Source organism: Oncorhynchus nerka, linkage group LG10, assembly GCF_034236695.1.
Source record: "Oncorhynchus nerka isolate Pitt River linkage group LG10, Oner_Uvic_2.0, whole genome shotgun sequence".
NCBI classification, from domain to species: domain Eukaryota; kingdom Metazoa; phylum Chordata; class Actinopteri; order Salmoniformes; family Salmonidae; genus Oncorhynchus; species Oncorhynchus nerka.
The window spans coordinates 61,350,720-61,362,771 of NC_088405.1; the positions used below are offsets into that span (position 1 = coordinate 61,350,720).

Consider the following 12,052-nt stretch of genomic DNA (forward strand, 5'->3'; position numbering starts at 1 on the left):
CCAGATTCATTTTCCTATGGCTTCCACATGGTGTGAACAGTCTTTAGGCATAGCTTTTAGTTTGAAAAAATGAGCGAGAAAGATCACATCGCGTCATTAGATGGCGCATGCAAAATGCTGCTGGCACCCAGCCAACAGAGTGGAGCAGACATTTTCTCTCTCTCTTATTGAAGAAGCTACAGTCCGGTTTAAATATTATCGATTACATATTGTAAAAACAACCTGAGGATTGATTATAAAAAACATTTGACATGTTTCTACGAACTTTACGGATACTATTTGGAATTTGTCTGCCCAGTCGTGACAGCTTGAGCCTGTGGATTTCTGAACATAATGTGCCAACCAAATGGAGGTATTTTGGATATAAAAATAATCTTTAAGGAACATTTATTGTGTAACTGGGAGTCTCGTGAGTGCAAACATCCGAAGATCATTAAAGGTAAGCGATTCATTTTATTGCTTTTCTGACTTTCGTGACCAATCTACTTTGCTGCTAGCTGTTTGTAATGTCTGGTCTGCTGAGAGAGATGTCCTTACATAAACTCTTGGTAGGCCTTCGCCAAAAAGCTTTTTTGAAATCTGACACTCCAGGTGGATTAACAACAATCTAAGCTGTGTTTTGCACTGAAATATTTTTAGTAATTTAATTTGAATTTGGCACTCTGCAATTCAGCGGATGTTAACGAAAATTATCGCGCTAACGGGATGGGTGCGTCAAGAAGTTAACAGGAAATTTGTGGAGTGGTTGAAAAACAAGTTAATGACTCCAACCCAAGTGTATGTAAACTTCCGACTTCGACTGTGTCTACTGTAAATCACGTCCAGATTTGCTACTTATTTTACTTTTTTTAACATGCACAGAAGTAAACCACATCCATGTTCTCCTTTTGGTAGGTATTTTCATTATTAAGCATGCAATGAACTACACAGAGGGAAAAGTACACTGTGCATTCAGCACCACGGACAGAACTCTTGTTAGCAGGTATGCACAAAAACACAAAGAGAGAGCTCAACATTACATTTAAACTATTCAATTAGTGTGAGGAGTGATGTCTCTGATGGGCATTGACTAGAGCAGTGAAGTCAGGTATAGTTTCTGATGTTGCTATTCACAGGATTGCTGAGAGGTGAGTCAGTAAGAGATGAAATATAACAAGTCAAGGCACAGATCATCACTGAAAATGTCTGTTCACCACACTATCTACCTAGAGAGTTTCTGTATTTTTCGTAGCTGTCTTACATACCACCACAGACCGATGCTGGCACTAAAACCACACTCAATGAGCTGTATACCACCATAAGAAAACAGGAAACCGCTCATCCAGAGGTGGTGCTCCTAGTGGCCGGAGACTTTAATGCAGGGAAACTTAAAATCAGTTTTACCTCATTTCTATCAGAATGTTAAATGTGCAACCAGAGGGAAAACTATTCTAGACCACCTTTACTCCACACGCAAAGACACATACAAAGCTCTCCCTTGCCCTCCATTTGGAAAATCTGACCATAATTCTATCCTCCTGACTCACTCTATATAAAAGTGATCAGATGAAGCAGATGCTAAACTACAGGACTATTTTGCTAGCACAGACTGGAATATCTTCCTGGACTCTTCTGATGGCACTTTCGGAGTACACCACATCAGTCACTGGCTTTATCAATAAGCGCATAGAGGACGCCCCCCCTGTGACTGTACATAAATACCCCAACCAGAAGCCATGGATTACAGGGAACATTCGCACTGAGCTAAAGGGTAGAGCTACCGCTTTCAAGGAGCGGGACTAACCCGGAAGCTTATAAGAAATACCGTTATGCCCTTTGACAAATCATCAAACAGGCAATGCATCAATACAGGACTAAGATCGAATCGTACTACATCGGCTCCGATACTCGTCGGATGTGGCAGGGCTTGCAAACTTCCATCATCATGAAGTGCTTTGAGAGACTAGTCAAGGACCATATCACCTCCACCCTACCTGACACCCTAGACCCACTCCAATTTGCTTACCGCCCAAATAGGTCCACAGACGATGCAATCTCAACCACACTGCCCTAACCCATCTGGACAAGAGGAATACCTATGTGAGAATGCTGTTCATCGACTACAGCTCGGCATTCAACACCATAGTACCCTCCAAGCTCGAGACCCTGGGTCTCGACCCCGCCCGCCCTGTGCAACTGGGTACTGGACTTCCTGATGGGCCGCCCCCAGGTGGTGAGGGTAGGCAACAACATCTCCTCCCCGCTGATCCTCAACACGGGGGCCCCACGAGGGTGCGTTCTGAGCCCTCTCCTGTACTCCCTGTTCACCCACGACTGCGTAGCCACGCACGCCTCCAACTCAATCATCAAGTTTGCGGACGACACAACAGTGGTAGGCTTCATTACCAACAACGACGAGACGGCCTACAGGGAGGAGGTGAGGGCCCTCGGAGTGTGGTGTCAGGAAAATAACCTCACACTCAACGTCAACAAAACTAAGGAGATGATTGTGGACTTCAGGAAACAGCAGAGGGAACACCCCCCTATCCACATCGATGGAACAGTAGTGGAGGGTAGCAAGTTTTAAGTTCCTCGGCATACACATCACAGACAAACTGAATTGGTCCACTCACACAGACAGCGTCGTGAAGAAGGCGCAGTAGCGCCTCTTCAACCTCAGGAGGCTGAAGAAATTCGGCTTGTCACCATAAGCACTCACAAACTTCTACAGATGCACAAGCGAGAGCATCCTGGCGGGCTGTATCACCGCCTGGTACGGCAACTGCTCCGCCCTCAACTGTAAGGCTCTCCAGAGGGTAGTGAGGTCTGCACAACGCATCACCGGGGGCAAACTACCTGCCCTCCAGGACACCTACACCACCCGATGTTACAGGAAGGCCATAAAGATCATCAAGGACATCAACCACCCGAGCCACTGCCTGTTCACCCCGCTATCATCCAGAAGGCGAGGTCAGTACAGGTGCATCAAAGCTGGGACCGAGAGACTGAAAAACAGCTTCTATCTCAAGGCCATCAGACTGTTAAACAGCCACCACTAACATTGAGTGGCTGCTGCCAACACACTGACACTGACTCAACTCCAGCCACTTTAATAATGGGAATTGATGGGAAATGTAAATATATCACTAGCCACTTTAAACAATGCTACCTTATATAATGTTACTTAACCTACATTATTAATCTCATATGCATACGTATATACTGTACTCTATATCATCGACTGCATCCTTATGTAATACATGTATCACTAGCCACTTTAACTATGCCACTTTGTCTACATACTCATCTCATATGTATATACTGTACTCGTTACCATCTACTGTATCATCACTCATTCATATATCCTTATGTACATATTCTTTATCCCCTTACACTGTGTATAAGACAGTCGTTTTGGAATTGTTAGTTAGATTACTTGTTGGTTATTACTGCATTGTCGGAACTAGAAGCACAAGCATTTCGCTACACTCGCATTAACATCTGCTAACCATGTGTATGTGACAAATAACATTTGATTTGAAACTATTATAGACTACAAAGGGAAGCACAGCCGAAAGCTGCCCAGTGACGAGCCTACCAGACGAGCTAAATGACTTCTATGCTCACTTCAAGGCAAATAACACTGAAACAAGAATGAGCGCATCAGCTGTTCCGGACGACTGTGATCACGCTCTCCACAGCCGATGTGAGTAAGACCTTTAAAAAGGTCAACAGTCATAAGGCCGCTGGGCCAGACAGATTACCAGGACGTGTACTTTATTTATCTAACCTTTATTTAACCAGGTAGGCTAGTTGAGAACAAGTTCTCATTTGCAACTGCGACCTGGCCAAGATAAAGCTTAGCAATTCAACACAGAGTTACACATGGAATAAACAAAACATAGTCAATAATACATAATAAAGCTGTGTTTTGAAAAATAATCTCTTATTGGTTAGAGATGATAAAGTCACTGATTACTTTGTTTTGTACAACCACCCTCATTTTGACGTCACCACCACAAGCAACTTCAACAATGGCAGTCTGAGACTGAAATATATAAAGAACATAGAGCAGTGGAAGAATTCAGTTTGAGTCATCAGGCAATATCAATATACCCTCTCATTAGTACACAGAACACAAACAGGATTGTTTTCCAGCAAATTCACTAACTTATTCTCATCAGCTGTAACTGTAGTTTGCCTAAGGTTTACTTGGAAAGTTTAGTTTGTTGTTAAAATTGAATTTACTGTTAATTTTGGCTTTAGTGTGAACTTAAATTGGGAATAAATTATTTGATCCTTTATGGAAAAAACACAGGAATTTCTGGTGACCACATGTGAAGTGTTCAAAATATACATGGTTTCACATGTGAAATTTCATGTGAAATCGTGTGATTTTCCACATGTGAAATGTGGTTTTGCTGTAAGGGATACCAAGCTACGATACATTTTCTATATTTCAATTGATGCATTGATGAAGGTCAAATGTAGGCCTAACGTTAGTACAATCACACGTCGTTTATGTGCCAACCAACCTTAATGGACTGTACTAGTGTAACAATATAAGCTGTACCTGTTGCATTAGGAACTTGAATCCTCTCCAACCTCAGTCATACCACAGGAAGAGGTTGAGAGCACTGTACAGCCTCAACTCACCACAACTCCCTCCTTAGTGCCCCCTGGGTGAAGGCTGGATAATAAAGTGTAACCCGAGAAGGTCCTCCTGACCGACTGTCTGCCCCATCCTCAGTGTGCTGCACACTGGCTACTGTGTGAGGAGACTGGGATGGGATATCCTTATTTAGTCAGTGGGGTGGAAAGAGGGAGGCCCAGCTCAGAAAGCAGTGAGATTTGGGAAAGGGCAGGAAAAGTGTGCCTCTTACGGTATCACTCTAAAGGGCTCTCAGTACAAGCAAATTATTTTGTCAAACAAAGTGTGACTATGATTTTTTGCTAACTTTAAAAACGTTCCTCTGTAGTGAACGGCAGCATCGAAGTGCACCGGGACATTAATGACTGCGTTTGTGACCTGCTGGGCTTAAAAAGATGACCCCTCAACAAAGCATTGGCTCCCACTCCAAAGTAAACTGCAATGAGTCAAGGATTCCAGAGAAGGAGAAGGTAAGTTTCTTTCACATTAGGTACTGTGCAATCTCAAATCATTGTTTGTGTGTGTGCATGTGTGTTAGGACACACGTACATCGTCAAAGTTATTTGTCAAAGAGTTGATTAATGTTTAGAATATAGAAGAATGTTTTGTATTAATTTCTGTAAACCAAGCTGAAAGCTGTATCAGGCTTTTATATAACATGTCCTACAATGTAATGTACAGTGCCTTCACACCCCTTGACTTTTTACATTGTGTTATTACAGCCTGAATTTAAAATGTATTCAATTGAGATTTTGTGTCACTGGCCTACACACTATACCCCAAAATGCGAAAGTGGAATTATATTTTTAGAAATGTTTACAAATGAATTAAAAATGTAAAGCTGAAATGTCTTGACTCAATGAGTATTCAAGCCCTTTGTTATGGCAAGTCTAAGTAAATTCAGGTTTAAAAATCAGCTTAACATATCACATAATAAGTAGCATGGACTCACTCTATGTGCAATGACAGTGTTTAACTCATTTCTCTACTCCACACATACAAATAATTGTAAGGTCCCTCAGTTGATTTCAAACACAGATTCAACCACAAAGACCAGGGAGGTTTTTCCAATGATACGCAAAAGGTCAGCTATTGGTAGATGGGTAAAAAAAATAAAACTGACATTGACTATTCCACTTTGGATGGTGTACCTCTACACCTAGTCACTACAAAGATAGAGGTGTCCTTCCTAACTCAGTTGCCTGAGAAGAAGGAAACCTCTCAGGGACTTCACCATGAAAGAGTTTAATGACTGATAGGAGAAAAACAGAAGATGGAACAACATTGTAGTTACTCCGCAATACTAAACTTTTTTTTATTTTTTATTATTCCAGAACACGCATTCTGTTTGCAATAAGGCACTAAAGTAAAACTGCAAAAAATGTGGCAAAGAAATGAATTTATGTCCTGAATACAAAGCATTATGTTTGGGAAAAATCCAACACAACATCACTAAGTACCACTCTTCATATTTTCAAGCATGGTGGTGTCTGCATCATGTTATGGGTATGCTTGTCATCGGCAAGAACTAGGGAGTGTTTTTTTAGGATGAAAATAAACTGAGAAGAACTAAAAACAGGCAAAGTCCTAGAAGAAAACCTGGGTCAGTCTGTTTTCCACCAGACACTGGGAGACAAAGTTAACTTTCAGCAGGACAATAACCTAAAACACAATGCCAGATATACACTGGAGTTGGTTACCAAGATGACATTGAATGTTCCTGAGTGGCCTAGTTACAGACTTAAATCAGCTTGAAAATATATGGAAAGACTTGAAAATGGCTGTCTAGCAATGATCAACAACCAACTTGACAGAGCTTGAAGAATTTTTAAAAGAATGGGCAAATATTTTACAATCCAGGTGTGCAAAGCTCAGAGACTTACCCAGAAATACTCACAGCTGTAATCACTGCCAAAGGTGATTCAAACATGTATTGACTCACGGGTGTGAATACTTATGTAAATCAGATATTCTGTATTTAAATTTCCATAAATTTGCTAAAATTTCATCAAAAAAAAAAATCACGTTCTCATTATGGGGTATTGTGTGTAGATGGGTGAGAAATATAAATTTAATCCATTTTGAATTCAGGCTGTAACACAACAAAATGTGGAATAAGTCAAGGGATGTGAACACTTCCTGAAAGAACCATATCAAAAATGGCAGTCTCAATGTATTATCCTCACTTCACATGTTTGTTAAGAATCCCTTTTGGCCCGACAGTCTAGAGGGGATGGTAATGAGACCCGTAACATAACTCGTGCAATTTATAATAGTGACAAAGTAAAAGTGTGAACGAAATAACCAGGACAACCGAAATCTACCGTCAAACTCAGGGTTTATTGTAAAACACACGGTAATGGGGGGGGAAAATCAGGAAAAGGGGCTGAGCTGGACCCAAGGAAAGAAACAATAAGTATTCAAAAACACCCCTAGGCTAGACTAGCCTACTTTAACAACAGCTAACCAAAAATACAGTGGGTGGTCCGCCCAGTTCTAACTAGTGTATTTAAAAGTCTACCGACGGGTAGTGTATGCCCATGGGCGACTTGTCTTGGTTTCCCCTTTTCCCACCAGCAAACAAACAAACAAACACCATAACCAAAACAATACTCACAGGTGATGACAAAGTGCTATGGAGGTGATCAAACAAAAGAGAGGTCAATACACAAAGAGAGTGAAACAGAGAGATCTACAGACATGGCATTTACAGAGAGATTAAGCTCTAGAGCAAACAACTGACATGGTTTTTAAACCAAGGGAAAGGAACTGTGATAGGGTAGGAAACAGGAGGAGGTGTGTCTTCTGATTGATGATTGGATTGGTGACTGATTGGGGAGTGATGATTTTCACCTGTGAGGGGAGAAGGAGAGAAAAGAACACAGGATACACACACACACACACACACAGGATAGACACACAGGATACTGGTACCCGTAACAATGTTAATGGATTTGTTTGTGGTAAGATTTTTAATTGTGAAACAAACAAGAAATAATAAGAAAAAAAAAACAGAACTTGAGCGTGCATAACTCTTCACCACACCCAAAGTCAATACTTTGTAGAGACACATTTTGCAGCAATTACAACTGTAAGTCTCTTGGGGTATGTCTCTATAAGCTTGGCACATCTAGCCACTGGGATTTTTGCCCATTCTTCAAGGCGAAACTGCTCCAGCTCCTTCAAGTTGGATAGGTTCTGCTGGTGTACAGCAATATTTAAGTCGTACCACAGATTCTCAGTTGGATTGAGGTCTGGGGTTTGACTAGGCCATTCCAAGACATTTCAATGTTTCCCCTTAAACCACTCGAGTGTTGATTTAACAGTATGCTTAGGGTCATTGTCCTGCTGGAAGGTGAACCTCCGTCCCATTCTAAAATCTCTGGAAGATTGAAACAGGTTTCCCTCATCATTCCTTCAAATCTGACCAATTTCCCAGTCCCTGCCGTTGAAAAACATCCCCATAGCATGATACTGCCACCACCATGCTTCACTATGGGGGTGGTGTGCTCAGGGTGATGAGAGGTGTTGGGTTTGGGCCAGACATAGCGTTTTCCTTGATGACCAAAAAGCTACATTTTAGACTCATCTGACCCGAGTACCTGCTTCCATATGTTTGTGGAGTCTCCCATATGCCTTTTGGCGAACACCAAACGTGTTTGCTTATTTTATCTTTAAGCAATGGCTTTTTTCTGTCCACTCTTCCGTAAAACCCAGCTCTGTGGAGTTTATGGCTTAAAGTGGTCCTATGGACGGATACTCCAATCTCCGCTGTGGAGCTTCGCAGCTCCTTCAGGGTTATCTTTGGTCTCTTTGTTGCCTCTCTGATTAATGCCCTCCTTGCCTGGACCGTGGGTTTTGGAGGGCGGCCCTCTCTTGCCAGGTTTGTTGTGGTGCCATATTCTTTCCATTTTTTAATAACGGATTTAATGGTGTTCTGTGGGATGTTCAAAGTTTCGGATATTTTTTTTATAACCCAACCCTGATCTGTACTTCTCCACAACATTGTCCCTGGCCTGTTTGGAAAGCTCCTTGGTCTTCATGGTGCCGTTTGCTTGGTGGTGCCCCTTACTGGTGTTGCAGACTCTGGGGCCTTTCAGAACAAGTGTACATATACTGAGATCATGTGATACTTAGATTGCACACAGGTGGGCTTTATTGAACTAATTTTGTGACCTCTGAAGGTAATTGGTTGCACCAGATCTTATTCATGGACTTCGTAGCAAAGGGGCCGAACACATACGCACGCACCACTTTTCCGTTTTTCATTTTGTATAATTTTTTTGAAACAAGCTATTTTTTGCAATTCACTTCACCAATTTGGACTTTTGTGTATGTCCATTACATTGAAATCCAAGAACAAATCCATTTAAATTACAGGTTGTAATGCAACAAAATAGGAAAACACCGTTCAGAAAATATGTATATATTTTTTTCTCACATTTACACAGGTATTCAGACGCTTTATTATGCGACTCGAAATTGAACTCAGGTGCATACTGTTTCCATTGATCATCCTTGAGATGTATCTACAACTTGATTGGAGTCCACCTGTGGTATATTCAATTAATTGGTCATGACGTGGAAAGGCACCAACCTGTCTATATAAAGGTCCCACAGTTGACAGTGCATGTCAGAGAAAAACCAAGACATGAGGTTGAAGGAATTGTCCGTAGAGCACCGAGACGACAGTATTGTGTCACAGATCTGGGGAAGGGTACCAAAACATTTCTGCAGCATTGAAGGTTCCTCCATCATTCTTAAATGTAAGAAGTTTGGACTCTTCCTAGAGCTGGCCGCTCGACCAAACTGAGCAATCAGGGGAGAAGGGCCTTGGTCAGGGAGGTGACCAAGAATCCGATGGTCACTCTGACAGCTCCAGAGTTCCTCTGTGGAGATGGGCTAACCTTTCAGAATGACAACCATCTCTGCAGCACTCCACCAATCATTCCTTTATGGTAGAATGGCCAGACGGAAGCCACTCCTCAGTAAAAGGCACATGACAGCCCGCTTGGAGTTTGCCAAAAGGCACCTAAAGGACTCTCAGACCATGAGAAACAATATTCTCTGGTCTGATAAAACCAAGATTCAACTCTTTGCCCTGAATGCCAAGCATCACGTCTGGAGGAAACCTGGCACCATACCTACTGTAAAGCATGGTGGTGGCAGCATCATGCTTTGGGGATGCTTTTCATCGTCAGGGACTGGGAGACTAGTCAGAATTGAGGGAAAGATGAACGGAGCAAACTACAGAGAGATCATTGATGAAAACCTGCCCTAGAGTGCTCGGGACCTCAGACTGGGGCGACTTTCCAACAGGACAATGACCCTAAGCAGACAGCCAAGACAACGCAGGAGTGGCTTCGGGACAAGTTTCTGAATGCTCTTGAGTGGCCCAGCCAGAGCCTGGACTTGAACCCGTTCTAACATCTCTGGAGAGACCTGAAAACAGCTGTGCACTCTCCAACCAAACTGACAGAGGTTGAGAGGATCTGCAGAGAAGAATGGGAGAAACTCCCCAAATACACGGGTGCCAAGCTTGTAGCGTCATACCCAAGAAGACTCAAGGCTGTAATCGCTGCCAAAGGTGTGTTAACAAAGTACACAGTAAGGGGTCTGAATACATATGTAAATGATATATTTCCATTTTTTTATTTTTTTTTATACATTTGCAATAAATTATAAAAACCTTTTTTTGCTTTGTCATTATGAGGTATTGTGTGTAGACTGATGAGAAAACAAATATATTTGATCAATTTTAGAATTAGGCTGTAATGTAACAAAATGTGGAAAAAGTAAAGTGGTCTGAATACTTTCCCGAATGCACTGTATATATAAAAGGTTGGAGAAGACACTATGAAAACCCTACACAAACTTACCCAATGAATTCTTCTATATAACAATCCATGTGCACTTATACTGCATACCAGCTGGATTGTAAAGTAGGAAAGGTTTAAATTGCACGTGGTAATCATGCAGATGGATGAACCAACAGAGGAAATATTGGACTTCCACTTTCATTTAAGAATAGAAAAAGAAAATGAAGGTGAATAAATCAAATGTAAATAGATTTGCAATACCATAGAAAATACTTGCACAGCACATAACACAATATCTCAACCACACAAATTCCATATTGAGGAGTTTAGAACCTCCCTGCAGCATTGTGTAGCTCTAACCCAAAGGGTAATAATACTGATATGGTGGAGAGGGCTTCCTTCACCCCACAGCTGCCTAGCAGAGGCAGGAAACAGATGCAACTATACCACATTCTGCTTTCCATCACTTATGTAAAAAACATGTTTATTTATTTATTTATGCAGTGCTACAATTATATTGTATTGTATTTTATGAGGTGCAGTAGCCTACATGGATGATGAGAAAAATATATGACTAACCATGTACCGAGTAGGCCGACAGATATCAATTCCTGGTACTAACTATTTTACAAGAGCTCAACCCAGTGGGCAAAATTGGTTGAAAAGACATCAGGCTTACCATGACTGCTGGACTTCACTACAAATTCCATCAGTATGATGTCTCATGCATAGATTTTCTCAATTATAGCCAGGAGAGAATGTAGTCTGCAGATCATATTTCTTTACTTCTCCGCCACTGACTGCAAACTTATTTTCCTGCTGCGTTGTTATAAATTACAGTACATGGTCAAAACAAGGCTCTCCTTGGTAAAATTAGATAGATGAAGGTCATTGCAAACCAAGTCATTATGAAACACAATCCAATGCTTTGAAGGTTGGTCATGTGTAATGAAATAATAACAAAATGCACTAACTGTAAATCGCTCTGGATAAGAGCATCTGCTAAATGGCTAAATTGTAAATGTAAACAGTCTCTCCTAAATGTAAACAGTCTCTCCATAGACTACGTTCACGGTAGGGAATCATCTGTTGTCGTTAATTTGGAGGAACTACCCCTTTACCAAGCCACTTTTGGCTCCATGAATGAATGATCTGTTTATTTCATCCCTGATTGGAAAATCTATGTTTTTCTCACAGAAAATGAGGACATCACTTCAGCGAAGACATTCTGGCCAATCAGCCATCACAAAGGCATTCAGCAAACCAAAGGGCCACAGGAGGTAAGCCATATGAATAATGCCAAACCATATATCTGTCTGTCTGCACACTTGTTTTCCCTTTTTACTCATGCTACACTACATTGCCAAACGTATGTGGACACCTGCTTGTCGAACATCTCATTCCAAAATCATGGGCATTAATCTGGAGTTGGTCCCCCCTTTGCTGCCATAACAGCCTCCTCTCTTCTGGGAAGGCTTAACACTAGATGTTGGAACATTTCTGCAGGGACTTGCTTCCATTCAGCCACAAGAGCATTAGGGAGGTAAGGCACTGATGTTGGGCGATTAGGCCTGGCTCGCAGTCGGCGTTACAATTCATCCCA

The 12,052-nt window shown here is 41.7% G+C and overlaps 1 protein-coding gene across 1 annotated transcript in view; it reads left to right on the forward strand.

Annotated features, from left to right (window-relative positions):
- The first annotated feature begins 4,742 nt into the window (after positions 1–4,742).
- LOC115135746 (rho GTPase-activating protein 20-like) overlaps positions 4,743–12,052 on the forward strand; it is a 39,784-nt gene continuing 32,474 nt past the window's right edge. The window contains exons 1-2 of the mRNA XM_029670799.2: positions 4,743–5,100; positions 11,647–11,729. Coding sequence (XP_029526659.2) covers positions 5,026–5,100; positions 11,647–11,729 — 158 coding nt within the window. The 5' untranslated portion in view covers positions 4,743–5,025. The remainder of the gene's footprint in view (positions 5,101–11,646; positions 11,730–12,052) is intronic.